This window comes from Indicator indicator, chromosome 14 (genome assembly GCF_027791375.1).
Source record: "Indicator indicator isolate 239-I01 chromosome 14, UM_Iind_1.1, whole genome shotgun sequence".
NCBI lineage: Eukaryota > Metazoa > Chordata > Aves > Piciformes > Indicatoridae > Indicator > Indicator indicator.
In genome coordinates this window covers 10,942,085-10,958,658 of record NC_072023.1, presented here as the reverse complement: position 1 = coordinate 10,958,658, position 16,574 = coordinate 10,942,085, and the positions used below count along the sequence as shown (strand labels likewise).

At 43.4% G+C, this 16,574-nt stretch overlaps 1 protein-coding gene across 2 annotated transcripts in view; it reads right to left on the bottom strand.

Moving 5' to 3' along the window:
• SYN3 (synapsin III) overlaps positions 1-16,574 on the bottom strand; it is a 172,290-nt gene that overhangs the window by 13,612 nt on the left and 142,104 nt on the right. For both annotated transcript variants that reach the window (XM_054387008.1, XM_054387006.1), the window contains 3 exons: positions 6,741-6,883; positions 2,408-2,482; positions 329-431 (listed from right to left, as the gene is read on the bottom strand). In XM_054387008.1, coding sequence (XP_054242983.1) covers positions 329-431; positions 2,408-2,482; positions 6,741-6,883 — 321 coding nt within the window. The remainder of the gene's footprint in view (positions 1-328; positions 432-2,407; positions 2,483-6,740; positions 6,884-16,574) is intronic.

Here is a 16,574-nt window from a genome sequence, read left to right as displayed (position 1 = left end):
GTGAGGTTGAGGCTAGATGATCTTTAAGATCCCTTCCAACTCAAGCCATTCTATGATTCTATGATTTTCTCTCACAGTTCACGTTGAGAAATGAAGTCACTGACACTTTGCTGCATATATGCCAGTTTAGCTGGGACTCTAAATTGAATTTTGAATATCAGTGGGCCACAGCTTGGAGGATACATACAGTGGGGCATGGAACAGAATTGACTGCTGGACCATGCACACAGGATTCAGCAAGCACATTGGTGCATGTGAACTGTGAGGGAGTGTATTTGCAGATAGACTTCCCAAAAGAGATTTGTACTCAGGTTCCCCATGCTCTCACCTCAATGATATAGTCTTTTCCATCTTTACTGTGGACAGCTTTGACAGCGCAGATGTCAAGACCTCCAAACATTTCTGCGCAGGCATCCGCCCAGAGTCTGTACCTGCAGAAACCACAAAAGCACAGCCTAGGATTAGCTGTCATTGGATAGCCCACCCAACAGAGCCACTTACCCTGCTGTCTGTAGGAGCACAAAAAGATTCAGGAGCCCTTTTCATCACAAGGCATACCTCATATGCTTTGCTGCATCATTGCCTCCACCTCTTGCACAGGAGATGGAGTGGAAAAAAAAAGGATCTTGCCTAAGGTTTCCCTCCGTTTCAGATTGTTTCAATCCTGCCCTCAAAGCTACCTTAAAATGTTTCGTTCCCTCCTTGGTATTTACATTAGATTTTCAGTTGGTTGTCATTTAGCCAAGCTATAAATATTTAGCTCATTTAATCTCCCAGTAGTGTTGGCCCCTTAGCGTTTGTATTGGCTTTGCCTGAAAGCTCTCCATTATGCAGGCAGCTTTCTCTGATAAGATGTCCTGCACATTTGGGCTGGAATATGATTGCAAAGTGAGTGCAGAATTTAGCAAGTGGTAGCTACTCCCTCCCTGATCTGTAACCCAGTGGCTCCTGGTTTTTACAATTTACTCTTTCAGTTCCATCCTTTTACAGTCTTCTGCCTCCCTTCCATCCCTTGGGCATTGCTCCTAGCTAGGCAGTTGCATCACAAGGACAAGGCACTATTTTTTTAGAGGGAGAACTACAAACTGCAGCCCTTTTCTCTAGCCATCCCAAGATGGTACTGTGAGCTGGTGTGAGCTTAGCTATCCTGGTGTCAGAGGAGGAGAGAGAATGACAAGAGGCGTATTAAGGGGGCACTGTATCCCCCCTGCTGTGGAAATGAGGAGGGAAGGAGGTGGCCTGGTTTTATTTCCTGTGCAGCTGCACTGCAGTCCTGACCATTTCAATAAAAATAATAATCTCCAAACAGCAGATCTGTAAAGCAGGACTATGAAAAGCTGTAGAGAGGGGAGGCAAGGCCACAGTCTCATGAAAACACTGACATTTTGCAGACCCTGCAGGGACTGGAAAAAGAACTGTTTTGAGCAAGTTTATGTCCTTGAAGCCAGCCAGAGTCCCCATAGCTTGACAATACAATGATCAGCTTGTGTGAACACAGTGTGTGTGGGAAGAAGCAAGAATATGGACTTTCTCCAGCTCCTTGTTATCTCTCTTCAAACATGGTGCCCAAACCTGGACAGACTTAGAATTAATCATGATCCCAACAAACTGGAGGTATAATCTGAAAAATCCTTAGATTCACTAGGGATGAGTGTCTACACATAATCTACTGGTTTTATAAACCTATGAATAATTTACTTAAATAGAATGGAGAACAAGTGACTTGCTAGCAGTTCTGCAGAACAGAGTCTGGGAATTACAGCAAAGCATACGTTACCATGAGTCAACAACGTCACAGAGTTGCAAGATTAGCCAATATCACAGTGACCTGAATATACAGAAGCACCATCTGCAGATTTTACTTTGTAAGATGCATGAGGCAATCCCTTCTGCTCTATTCAGCAGTTAAAAACATTAGTCAAAAGTGCCCACTTTTGGGAGACTAAAGCAAAAAAGTGCTTTCAACACTGACAGATTTTTTCCCCTCTGTTGAGCAGAATAAAAATGCTTTTCTGTTCCTGACTCTCATTAGTAATGTACTTAGAATAACTTCTTGTTATTTCTTATTTTGTGCTGTGACTTTTCTGGTTTTATACCTACATGGTTTGTGCTCGTCTGCTTCACCTTCACATGCTGGTCTTTTTTTTCCAGTGGTTACCTTCACTAAAGATGTAATGATTTAGAAATGTTGCTCTCTAGCTGTACTTTTAGCCTGTTCTCCAAAATTGGACAGTTTGCCTTTGTGTCCTTAATATATTTTAAGGAAACACTTGGTCTTTTAAAATCCTTTATCCAGCCTCTTGGGAGACCTCACTTACCAGTTCTCTCAGTTAACCAAAGTCTGAAATAAAGTTCCTCCCTTCCAACCCAAGAATAGCTGATACTGTCTTGAAACTCTCTTCCTTACCTCTCTGTCATTGCAATCTGTTCTAGCATCGCAGAACCCGTGTTTGCCTTCCAGTTTCCAGAGATGGACGTCCTCCTAGGAAAACAAACCCAAAATGTAAGCTGAACTTGAAAATACACTCCTGCCCCATTCTCCCTCATACTGTAGTCCTCATTCTTGACTCAGTGCTTGTACAAGAGGGGATGAGGTGATGTTCTTCCTCACAGAAACCTTTCCATGTCCTACCTCAGCAACACTTCATACAGGATATGTTGTTCAGACTTATGAAAAACTGAATGAGGAGTCAGACAGGGAAACCTCCAAAGAATCTTGAGCATGCGTCCAACTCTGTGAGCACCTAAGGCTGAGGAGAGCTGAAATGTCTGTAGAAGATCTCTGAGCTAATCACAGAATCACAGAATGTTAGAGGTTGTAAGGAACCTCCAGAGATCATCGAGTCCAATCCCCCCTGCCAAAAGCAGGACCACCTAGGGTAATCTGCACAGGAATGCATCCAGATGGGTTTTGAAAGTCTCCAGAGAAGGAGACTCCACAACCTTACTGGGCAGCCTGTTCCAGTGCTCTGTCACCCTCACTGTAAAGAAGTTTCTCCTCATGTTGAGGTGAAACCTATGTTCAAATTTGTATCCATTGTTTCTTGTCTTATTACTGTGCACCACTTTGACTGTTGTGTGCCCTTTAATAGTAAGGTCAGTGTTAGACCCTCAACCTCTCCTTTTATTTTGACATGGAATTCTTAGGATTACAGTTTTGAGTTCTGTAATATTTTCTGAACACTTAGGTTCAGAAAACTGCCCTGCAGTGGCAGATGGCATCCACAATCCCATCAGTAATGATGAGAAATTCCAGAGTCTGATTAGTGACAAGATGATTGGATTTAAGTGTTTGGAAAATGTACCTGGCATACCAAATGTAAGCAGCTGTGTTGGCCCTAAGAAAACCAAACCACAGCAAGGAAACTTGAAGTGCAAAAGATCTCAAAATGAAAACTCTGCTTTAGATGTTGGGCTGATTGGTTTGACTTTATGCCTACACATCTCCAGCCAATATTGGGCATAAGATACAAAATATATCTCTCATCTGTATCTCTAACTTTCCTGTTAGGGAACTTTCCTGGTTTTAAATGGAAAAGCTTCATATGAAGCCCTCTGAACCAGTCACCAAATTCCTGTACTACAGTCTCTGTCAAGACCACTGCCTTTAAAGCATGTTTGGGCGGGTCAGCAGTCAAGAGTGCCACCAAATTCAACTGAAGTGAAAAGAGACACCACAGGCAAAACCCTTTCCTTAAGGGTGCTCTGCTTCAACCACCTTTTTCTTAGAAACTGAAAGTAAAAGTGCTTTCAATCACCCTAAACATCAGGAGGGCACAAGAGTGTACAGTCAGTATCTTAAGGGAAAGGACCTTTGGCTTTTAGAGATCAGTTGATTGAACAGATCTGTGACCAAGACACCCTTCAGCTTTGCTTAGGGTAAGTGGATAGACTAGCACAAAAATCACAGAATCACAGAGTGGTAGGGGTTGGAAGGAACCTTTGGGGATCATCTAGTCCAATGCCCCTGATAAAGTAGGTTTGCCTAGATCAGATTGCACAGGAACACTTCCAAGTGAGGTTTGAAAATCTCCAGAGAGTAATACTTTACAACCTTTTTGGGCAGCCTGTTCCAGTGTGGCAGATCATGATCTGCTGGTGTCCTATACTCACCCTCTTCCAGGCTGGGCCATTTCAGTCTAAAAATAGCTCCAGTTTGGACACAGTTGATGTCGTATTCCCTACAGAGAACAGTGAACTGCATTTGAGGTGACAAGATCAGAAGTCACACTCATGGGACTAGAAGGGAAAGGCTATTACCCTTTTACTAAGAGCTAGTTGCAAGGAATATTCCACCTCTGAAAGTCAGCAGCTGCTGACTTTATTCAAACATTTCCTGAGTCTTAATCCTTCTGTTTGCCCCCAGCTGGGGTGAGGGTAGAAGCATAATTTCTGCCCAAATTTCCCCTGCTGCATGAGCCGTATTTGTGTTTTCTTTTCACCAGTATTACAATGACAGTCAGAAACATTTGGTGGAATTTTAGGCATGTATCACATGCTGCTTATCTGCTGCTTTGAGACTGGCCCAAGGCATAGGCTAAGTAGGTGTTTGTTAGTACTGTAGATCTGGAGTTACTACACTTAAGTCAATGGGAAACTGAACTCAAGTCTTGGGTCATGGGCTGGAAGGAAGTGCATTGAACATCTGGGGTGGGGAGGAATGCATGAGTCACCCTGCAGCATCCTCCCTCTGGCAGATGCTTGGTGCAAAGTAAACACATTCTGGAGAATTCTGATACACAGCCTTCTCTCAGAAGCAAGGGGGCTTTTAAAGTCTATATGTGTGTGTGAATGTATAAAACTGGTGGGTAGATTCCATGGTTCACAGATCAAAGCAATTCAGTTAGTATGATGCTACTGCAGATGCTGTAATTGCCTTTAAGGCTGAGATTTGCAGGCATGACTGATTTTGAGTCTTCTATTTGAGAACTTTGTGACAGCTCTGATATTTTGGGTGTTTTTACCTCTGTTCTTGAATGTAGTAGGGACTTAGTGATACCATAGAAATACCCTTTCATTCAGTCTGATGTTGGAACAGAAGGAAGAAAGCCTGATGGGACTGACTCTCCCAAACTCACATCCATAGAAGGCTCTCTCAATATAAACCAACCTTCTGAGTTATGAAGTCACTGGGTGATTTTGTTGCTTGCTTTCTTTGCTAATAAGCTTCATTTCTCATTAAGGTGTTCGTCATTCATGGCTGTTTTAATGTGAAAACCATTTTCATTTAGTAAACAATTGTTTGCACATCTCTGTTCCCAAGTGGGATTAGCTCTTGGTGTGATGCTTTCTTTCCTCATTCATCTGGTATTATTTCTGATCTGCATGAGTGCATGGTGAGTGCAAATAATAAACAGGGAGAGGATATGTTCAGGCTAACTGGGGCTTTGTTTCACTTAGAGGCAGGCTCTGGAGCCAAGGCTGGGTAGGTTGGCAGGAACAGGGAATTTTAATTGATATTTTAAACCTTCCTTCCTGTGGCCAATTTGAACCAGACTCCCTGAGATGTTAATATAATATTAGGCAACTGTGCTATTGTTGATCTGATCAGATTTAAAACAAATTTTCTCTCACTGAGTTCACATGAAGTAGTTGAGCATCCCACAAGTCCTTCCTATGAAGAATGGGACTCAGTCATTATCTAGTTTACTTAAGTATCTCTGTGCTAGGAATCCAACCAGGAATTTTAGGCAAGTATAATTGAAAAATATGTGACTGTGTACATTTGATTATCTCATTTAACTGTGTTTCACTAGAAACATAGCTAATTATGTCCCAGGGATTGTGAACATGGACCCAAAACTCGCAGTCTGGTAGCTGTTAGGTAACACATGAAATCTATCTATTGACCTGAAGAATGTACCGCTGGAGCTGTCTACTTGTCCAAAATTTTGTGGCTTCTGGAGAATCTGTGCTATTTGGCTTTTCTAACCTACTGGTTTGCAGTAAGAAGAAACAGGTGTCTTACTGACTGAAGTGGTTACATCTTTAATTGAGCTTGACCATTACTGAAGTTTGGCTGAACACTTTCTAAGATTTTTAAACACACCAATGTCGAGGGTTTCTTTCATGCCACCTCCTTCACTACCCCATGGGGCAGGGAGGAACCTTGGGGCACCCACAGAAATGTCTGTCCTTCTCTTTTCCCTCCTTCATATGCTTCAAGAAGCACACATGCAAACTGCCCACAGAAACCCTGCATGCTGGCCAGGCAAGGCCTTTCACACCCAGTGCTGTGTGTTCCTCATGTCCTCATGTGACTGCAGTGCTGTGATCTCCAGCTGGGGAGAGGATGGGGTGTTGCTATGGGTTGGATGCCACAGGACTTCATGAGTTGCAGCTGGCTCAAACTTTTTTATTGTTTCGCCCAGGTGGGAAGGAGGTGGGTTCAGTTCCCACCAGGGTACTGGTATCTGAAGGGTTTTGTTGGGAAGGATGAGACCTTCATGGGAGAGAGGTTATAGGTGATGGCAGAGCACTGTTGGTATAGTAGGAACTAACTGAATCTCAGAAACAGTTAGCAAGAGATTTACCTTCCAGAAACAATGAGTGGACAGTGAGTAATGGAGAATATGGTTGGTGGATGTGGCATCTGGGTTCAGAGGTGGGAGAAGAACAGCAGGGCTATTCTTCAAGGAAAATAAGTCAGCTTCCTACTCCTGCCCAGAGCAGACACTGGCTGAATCACATCCACAGCACTGTCTCCCCTCTGTCTCACTCCCACACAGCCATACACTCACATGTACGCCTTGTAGTTGCTGCCGATTTTCTGGATTCGGATGTCGTACTTGGAGTCAATGAAGGGCTCGGTGGTGGCATAGGTTTTTGCCATGGCTACTATGCTGGCCATGTCCCGGAAATCATGCTGGTTCTCGACTTTGACCTTGATTGCCAAAATCCAGTGAAAAAGTGACAAGAGCAAAAAGAACAGCAATACTTTGTGAGCAGAAGTCATCCCCGCACCTGAACAGTACAGTGTCAGTTCAAACCCGTGCAGATGAAGCTGAGGGGAGAGTAGGGATTGTGTGATTTGATGAGTGAAGCTCCCCAGACCAACCTAATGCAAAGCAAATCAACCCCTTTCTCCTTCCTCATGCACAGGCCTGGTAAACCTGGCACCAGGGAGGTAGCTAGACCTTTGCCCAGATTGCTCTTGATAGTTGCTGCTGCTTCAGAAAAATATTAAATCGTTTAAGGGTCATTACTTTGTTCAAACGTTGTGCCATGGATGAGTTGAATCTGCTGCTATTATTCATACCAGTGGTCTCATTTAACAAGGTTTAACAAGGCCAGCTGATGGGTTCTGCACCATGTAATGCTACAGGCTCGAAGAAGGTTGGTTGGAAAGCTGCCTGGCAGAAAAGGACCTGGGGGTGCTGGCTGACAGCTGGCTGAACATGAGAGAGAAGTGTGTTCAGATAGCCAAGTCAACCAATAGCATCCTGGCCTGCATCAGGAATAGAGTGGCCAGCATGAGTAGGGAAGCGATTGTGCCCCTGTACCTGGCACTGGTGAGGCTGCACCTCAAATACTGTGTTCAGTTTTGGGGCCCTTACTATATGAAGGGCATTTAGTTGCTGGAGTGTGTCCAGAGAAGGGCAAAGAAGCTGATGAAGGGCCTGGAGAACAAGTCTTATGAGGAGTGGCTGAGGGAACTGAGGTTGGAGAAGAGGAGGCTGAGGGGAAACCTTCTTGCTCTTTACAACTTCCTGAAAGTTGTAGTGAGGTGGGGTTTAGTCTCTTCTCCCTAGTATCAAGTGACTGAAAGAAATTACTTCAAGTTGTGCAGGTTTAGATTAGGAAGAATTTCTTTACTGAAAGAGCAGTCAGGATTTGGAATAGGCTTCCCAGGGAGGTGATGGAGTCACTGTCCCTGGAGGTGTTCAAAAACACGTAGACATGGCACTTTGGCAAATGAATTAATGGCCGTGGAGGTGTTAGGTTGACAGGTGGACTCATTGATCTTCGAGGTCTTTTCCAATTGAAACAATTCTATGATTCTATGAGAAGCTGACTTTTCACTGATTTGTATTCAGTTATGAGAAATGCTCTGTATCTTATAAAAAATCAATAAACTGAAAGAAGGACCAAAAGAGTAGAAGATCTAATGATATGATCAAGTCTTTGCAAAAGCTCACTGATTTGGGGAGAGGAAAACTGAACAAGCAGGTAACAAGAACATAGTGGACAGCTGAATCTCATTCATATTATCAATCCTGACCTTTAGTCTACTGGCGAACACTTGTCTGGTGCATCAAAGAAACTCATGCAAGTGTGGTTCCCTAGAGACAGATGGATGCAGGGAGGGTGGATTAGTTGGTGGAAAAAGGGACCAACACTGTGTAAAAAAGGTGAGGAAGTAAGTGACTTCTTTTTTGTATTACCTATACTTTGTGGTTTACTAACACTTAGAGATCAGAACTGGGGACCAGAACCCTGCTTTGCTCAGTGTACTCACTCGTGACAACAGACTCTGCCCCATAAGAGAGTCCCAGTTGTGTCAGTGTGTGTGTGTGTGTAAAAAGAGGGTGATGCCAGACTAAGTGGAGTCAGCTGAAGGAAACTCATGCAATGGTATTTGGTGTTTCTTTGCAAAGAACAAACAAGTGGTTTTACATATCTGCATTCAACCATGAGAGGGCAGGAGCCATCTTCACTAGAGAACAGAGCAAGCTTGTTTCTAACCTGGTTGACTCTGTTAGACAGTTCTGTGTAAGGGCCAGCTGTAACATGAGCCAAAGATGCAGCCACATCCTGGTGCAGAAAAGTTCTTGAGAAATGGACAGGTTGTGGGAAGGTGAAAAGTGCAACTAGTTCAACCCAAGACCATTTCTAGATGCCTGAATAAGAAGAAAAAAGACCTGGTCTTTGCTGTTTGTTTTGCTGAGCGCCAAATACTCCTAGACCTCTGCACTTTTGCTTTGCTGAAAGCTATGCTCTCACTATTTAGGGATCAATAAGAAGGGGAGCAGAGGAAGGTGACAGTCTGTGGGGTGGTAGGATAAGCAAAATGAGGGAAACGACAATCAGAAAGGGGAAATGTAGAGGTGACCATTGCACATCATCCAGGAGAAGCAGCTGTGTCTGGGCTGTGTTGTTCTCTATGCCTGAGTGGGGCTACATGTCATGCTGGCTGCTCCTGGCAAGACAGGGCAGGGTGAGGTGGTAGGAATGTCCCAGGGAGCGCTTTACACGGGGGGAACCCCCAGCCTGGGCATAGCTTGCAGAATATTGGGGGTAACAATGCAGGATATGTTGGGCCTGAGTATTTTTGTTGCGTAGATAAGAGGTGAGCTGGGCTGAATGACATCAAGCAAAGAGAGTCCCACCCAGATGAGATGACTGCATGAGGGACTGCATGGGCAGGCAACACATGGTATTATGATGTATTCTCCTGGACCTCTTTGGCAGTGGGAAAAGACAAAAGCCATGATATAATGACCTACTTGGAACAAAGTAATTTGTGGGATCTGAAACAAAGTGCGGCACTTGTGCAACAGATGTCTTTGGGCCCCAGCTGGAACGTTTGCATTCCCAGCCAACAAACATCTATCTCAGAAGTAGAGGAAGGGATGCTGCTTCCCTCTCCAGATTGAAATGAGACTGTATTGTTATTGCTAGAAAAGAGCTGTATGCTCTTCTGGTTAAATGGGATTTTTCCTCAAAAATACAGCATATTATTGAAAGGAAGGGCTCATTTCTTCCTCCTCTTCATCACCCCCTCTTTATGAGGAGAGAGAAAATAATTTGGCCTGAGGATTTTTGCTTGGATAAATAAGCAGTGTCACCAAGGACAGAAAGTAAGAAATGAAAAACAAAGATGATTCCCACAGTGCTACACCATTGTACGCAGTCCTCAGGAAACAGTTCTGCCATCTCCCCTAGCCAGTGCCAAAGCCCTTCCCATGGGTTTCTCAGAGAGAGCACTTCACACTGGTCCCCTTTTAGGAGATCACAGCCTTATTTCCCATCAGACACCAAAATAATCACTACACCAAAGCTGAAATTAGAGCCACCATTTGTTAATTGTTAGAGCCAGCCAAATTTGACAAAATAACAGCCGTGCCCTGGGTTAATGCTGGTTTACTCCAGAGTACAGCTATTACTTCATAAACAGGAAGCACTCAAGTTACAGTCAAATTAGATTTATTTTTCTGCCTTATCTCTCAAGCCCACCATTTTATTAGCTTTCTACTTTTGAATTTTGTATAATTCGTTTCCTCCTGCCTTGTAACCTTTTCACATGTCAATGAAGTATCCATTCTCCTAATTGGAGGAAAAACTCTAGAGATAACCAAAGCCAGGGTGGATGTAGTGTGACACCAAAGGGCATTTATTCAAGAAGGGACTATTGAAAATCATTCTAGAGCAAACAGTTACCAATTTATCTAGTAAGAGCTGAATATGTATTCTAAAATGGCAGGTTGGCCTATGCATGAAACAGAAAAGAAGCTGGAAAGAGATCAACAGGAAGCCATTTCTCTCTCTCTTTGTGCCTTTTTTTTTTTTTAAAACCTTCTTAGGGTAAGTGCAATATCCCATTAGCTGCACAGAGGAGTGCAAACATCACATACAAACACAGCCCTTGCCCTGGTGGCCTGTTTGCTTAGCTGTGCTGGCTGTTTGAGCAGCAATAGATTCATTCTGGAGGCATCAGCTGCTGCTTGCTGTAGCATTTTAGTGACCTGTTGTGAAGAGTTTGGTCCAGTGTGTTGACAAATGCCTTTTCTGAGTAAGAAATCTCCCTGGGATAGTCCCTGCTTCCCTTCTGGCTTTCTTCTCTAATCCAGGCACTGGTTATGCCATAGCATGCTCCCTGTTCCTTCATTGGAGAGGGGAGTCTAGCTGGATCCCTGGGGAAATACTCACACAGATGTGACTGACCCTTTGCCCTTTGACGGCATCTCAGAGGCTGATGATAAAAGACCTGCAACTGGCACCTGTTTCCATTCTCAACCTGCCCAAGAGGCACTGATCTTCCTGCCCTTGGCTGGAAGGTGGTTGGAAGGACATATCAAGAACAAACATTTCTGCCCCATCCCTGCTGTGGACCTTCTTTTGAGGCCTTCCTGCAAGACAGGATTTTGGAAGATGGATCCTGGCTTTGTTAAAAACCCATCATGGATATTTTCCATGCAGTCTGAGCCACTGCTGAGCACAGCTTCCTGAAGCAAAGGACCTGGGTAGATATTTCTGCCTTCCTCTCTCTTGTAGTTCTCAAATCTAATGTCTCTTGTATATGCCAGATGTTCCTGGACACCAGTGTCACAGGATTATGGCACTCCTCTCATCTTTAACTTAAGAACTGCAAAGGATTGCCTTATAGTCCCCTTTTCCTTTCATTGGTTATGTGGCCACATGAAAACGTTGTCAGACAGCCCAAGTGGCAGAATTATAGTAGTCTGCTAGGGCTGCCCTAGCCTTGCTTCTCTGGGTGTCATCCAGAGTTAACCCTGCCTTACAGGTTAAACCCACACCACTTTGGAGATGGTTTGCAATAGCAGTTTTTGTGTTCAGCTGGAAGGTAACTGTCCAAGGCTGAGCCAGGGCCGGGCTTGGCAGTGTGATGTTTGACTGAGCCTTAGCAGGCCTGTGAAAATGCACGGTCTGAGTGTTTTCTCCAGAGAAATTGGCATGGCCACACAAAACTTGTGATTTTTTGTCCATTTCAACCTGTGCTTAGCCTTTCTGTAGTGACTTTACCATTTTTGGGTAGCAGGTCTTCAGGAATGTCTCTGCACAGAGAGTTTCCCAAGTCTCTCCTTTCCCTTAACCCAAATTATAAACCCCTTCTCAGAAAATATCTGATTCAATCCACACACATTCAGGTTAGGCCTTACTTTGACCTACCTCAAAATAATAAAGACACAGGAGATTCTGCATTTCCTTATTACTCTCACACTAAAGTTCTCCAGATGTTACTCTACTTTTAACGCACTGAACTTTGCAATTGCTGCTAACTTCCTAACAAAGACCTGCTCCCAGCCCCAGGTGTTGGCAGGCCTGCATCATTTACCATTTTCTGTGTCCAGCAAAAGCTTCCAGACTGATGTGCAAGAAATGGGGATGCTTTTGCTATTTTGAAGATGGGTGGTACCTCCTTGCTCATGAGTCAGTGGGAACACACTGATTGGGCTGCTCCGTTATGAATGTTACATGTCAAGTCATTATTTGTCCTCTGTAAAAGAAAATATTTGTTCCTTGACAAACCAAGGCAGCCCTTTCCCCTTCCTTTCCTCTTTAGCACACTAGATTTTCAAAGCTCTCAATTTTGGAACATTCTATTTCCAGTCCCGAGAGAGACAAGGTGACGAGCTGTCCTTCCTGATAAAAAGCTTGCAGTATTTTTACATTACAGAGTGGCTCTGTTTAGTTTGTGCTATATTTATACCAGGGGGGGAAAAAAAAATTGTAGAGAAGTCTTTCCCATCCAGTAAAAGAGAAAATAACTCTGACCACATTATTATGAACAACAAGTTTTTCTTCTACAATGTAATAAATTTATCTGAGCCAGGATTTGTACTGGGGAGGTGTTTTCATAATTATAGAGCAGAAGGGGACAGGAGGTGACTCTTCAACTGGCCTAATTAGAGAGGTCTAAAAATAAAGTAAGAGTAGCAATATGTATATTTATCAAATCCATATAAATATATATAAAGCACACGAAGAGATACTGTTTTCTCTCTCTTTGCAGAGCTGGCAGTTGCTTCCTTCTCATGATCTGATCAGGAAGAGGTGAAGAGGCTCTTTGAGTGAATTTGTAGTGCTGGGCACTGTTCCTAGGGCACTTTAGGGTCATGTTAGCACACAAATGGCAGATATTAACACACTCAGAGCTTTATTCTTCTCCATGGGCTCTGGCATTATGAGATCCGGAGTCAGGAAGAAGTGTTATTCTTTTCTCACTGTAGTGCTCAGCCTGTTCAATAGAGACTTCCAATCACTTCTGGAGTAGTTAGGCTCAAACTACACAAGCTGCACAAAGTGCCTTGACCTCTTAGGAACTGCTGGGTAAGAAGCAGTTCAGTTCTGCTCAGGGAAGGACATCTCAGTGTACCTCTGTGGCTTCCCTGAAAGTGTCCTTGAGTACTATCAACCCCATGAAGCTGGACAAATTAAATACAATATGAGGGAGGTCCTTCTTTGCCAATTCCGTTGCACACCATTGTCTAAGCAGTATTTCTACAGATATTTTGTATCGATATGGTATTGGACTAGCAGCATGCAGAACACTTGATCTTAATAGTGCCAGCAAAACACTTCCAAGTTTTGGAAGGAGGATAAGATGATCATGGGACAGGCTGAGGGGCATATGTCCTGTTTTCAGATGAGAGGATTTCTGAGGCCCCATTGCCTCTGTGGGTGAAGGCTGTTCCTGGTATCTCTGTTCAAGTCAATAGAAGGGCTGTTGTTTCTGGGTTTCTCAATGGAAATTCCAAAAGATGAGTTTTACTGCAGATTTGCTTTTCTTCACCTCCACCTGCACTTCACATGCACTTATTACTTGGCAAGAGCATTCTCATCAGTAATGGTATACTGCCATCCCTTTTGGTTCTGACCTTGAATGCTAACTGTTCCTCTTCCAAGCTAAAGACAGTCAGTAGAACAGTTATTTTTCATTTTAGCTACAGAGATTCTCTGTTCAACCCACTGATTAAAAAACATGGTTAGTGAATTTTGGGGAAATGTTGTAAAAACAAACAAAATGTGAAAATGAAAGTCTGACTGTCACAATGATGCTCTTTCTAGCCATTACTTGAAAATAATAAATAACACTTCTTGTAGTGCCAAAAGCCTTATGAGTGTGAATTAGCAATAAGCATCAGGTAATTATTATAATCCCTCTGGTCTGTAATGCAGAGAAACAGAAGAAGAACTGTGACATGACACAAATCTCCCTGCAAGTCAATGGTGGAGCTCTTTGGGGAAGTGGCCTTTTCTGTGTCCAGAGTTCTGCTGGCTCCTAGCCACTGCCTCTGTACAAAGAAAGAATAACTGTGTCCGGACTTCCTATCTTTGCTCATTCTTCTAAATCTTGATGCCTCCCATTACATGTGATTTTATCATTAACAACAAGAAAAATGTAAGTACTTCCTTGACAATTTCTGCTGGTATTGAGATCATAATCTGAATGCTCTCATCCTTTGAAGCACCCATTATAGGTACAAATACATGGCTTGCTATCTTGGCATCCTTTGTTGCAGTAAATACTATTTTTAATACTCACAGGTGTACTTTGGCTAGAGGGAGGTTATTTTATCCTTTGTTTCTCCACCCACTGCTTTTATACAAAACATGACCCGATGCAGGTGCCTTATTAATATTTACTTTCTTACACTCATCTAAACCCAAAGCAAACCTCTCTCTTTTCATATTACGTGTATGTTACAGCTAAAGATCTGCTATTTCCTGCTATCATCTCTGCTTCTGAAGACCCGTACAAAGAAACCCTTTAGCTCTCTGTAATCTTATCACCATTTATTGCTTTTACATTATGATGGCTAAAGCTACCACTGTGTCTCCTGGAAACTTGCCTTTTCTGAATTACTTAATTGGAGGTTTGAGACTGTTTTTTAACCTGTAAGTGTTAATTTTCTGGTATACCCATAGTCTGCCTATCTGTATTTCTCCTCACATTTTCTGTGATTTCTTTCTGTTAGTCCCACTTGGGCTTGAACCTTATTGTCTTATAACCAAATTTGTTACTTGTCTTTTAAACCAAGTGATTTGTTCTTCAAAAAGGCTAATTTAAGTGGTCTTAACTTTCCTTCAGGCTGCTTGTGGCTGGAGTAGGGCCCAAACTAAAATCATAACATCAACAACCCTTCCTTCCTGTGCCTTCCTCGTCTACTGAACAGAGCAGTGTTGAATCTCTGTGCCCAAATCCACATCCAGACTTTGCTAGTAGTCCCTAGTAAACTTGGCCTCAGACCAATTCTTTCTTCTAAGACGCTGGCTGTCAGCCTATCTTCACCTGGAATGACTTCCTACTTACCTTCTGTGTACCACTGCATGCAGTTGTGCCTGGAGTTCGAATAGAAACCCTCTCCCTATAATTTGTGAGAGCGAAAATCAACATCATTAAAGAATAAAAATGGAGGGAAAGTGAGAGGTGGAAGAAAATCTGGTGTGTGGTGCAGAAAACAATAGCAAAATATTCTGCTGAGAGTTTTGTCTGGAAGCACTGCTAAGCCTGGGGTACTTTTCTTTGATTCTGCCCTCATTTCTGTAGCCACTGAGGGTCCCTTGTGCACAAGAGAGACACATGAAGCCCTCCCTGCATTACAGGTGAAGTTGCAGATTAGTTAGACACTCAGGATTGCAGGGTCTCAGAGAAATGTAAAGCTTTCTTCAGGGAGAGGTTTCTTCCTCCTGATTTGTCCTGACTAGATTTTGCTAAAGAAATCCTACCTAGAGACATGTTCAGTGGCTCACTCTACAAGCAGCTCTAGGCTGTCTGTACTCTAATTCAATGACACCTCTGCCTGTTTAACGTGTGCACCACCAGTATTCTAACAAACATTTCCTGCTTATTTAAATGTTTGTACTTTGATGCTGAAAGCCAACTCCACCACTAGCCTAGGGATTTGAACCCACTTCCTCTCCAGCAGCTAGCATCCAGTCAGGGGAACTTGCAACCAAAGGAAGAAAGATTATGGGAGTTTCCATGTGCAATCCAGGAAGCCAGAAAGAGCCTCTGTTTCCAGAACACAAGCAAACAAGCTGTACCAAGTTTAAGTTTGACATCTCTATATATAATTTTCAGGCAAAGTATGAAGCTGGGAGAAGGTCTGTCTGCTTTAGGTAAGCACTGTGACAGGGGTGTCAGTTATGTACCACCCATTTAGATTCAGAGATGATGTATTAGAATTTCTTGTTCCAAATCAAGTTTTAGACAGGTGAGAGTATGGTTTTTAAAAGGTATATGCAAGAAAGAGGAGAATTAAGTGCAGCTGGAATATGCTGCTGATGCCTCACTGAAAGAGGAGCCCAGTCACCCCAAGAAACAGGGGCTGCTAATTCACTGGGGGAATAAAGATCCCAGAGAGCCTGGGAAAAACAAACAGGTCCTTCTGGGGAGTGAACTGTTTTTCAGGATTCCTTGGCAGGCAACCAACCACTCTGCTTTGTAAGGTCTTGTTCTTCCTTGGAAGGAGGAAAAAAATAACTGAAGGGCTCCTATTTTGTTGAATAAGGTCATCATAATGTGCTCAAAAAGACCAGTGCCACTGCTCCTCATTGTGAGAGTTATGGGGTGTAGCTGTACATTACAGGTGCTTGAATAAACAGCATTACCACGTTCAGGAGAGCAGAAAATGAATAAATGACAAGCCTAATGACTTCAGCCCAGCCAGCTTTCCCCCCACTCTTCACAACCCCCCTTCCCACATCCCAGACGTCCTCTAACCCAATACCACTGCTTGTCTCCGGGTGCGTGACAGTGGAAAAAGGCCTTTTCTCCCACAGGAACAGCCCGTGCAACCCAGATAGGCTGTGGGGAGGTTTAACCCTTTTGCTGGCTGGCCACACTCTCTGTTACAAATACTGGAATGCTGTGCCACATGTATGTTTCT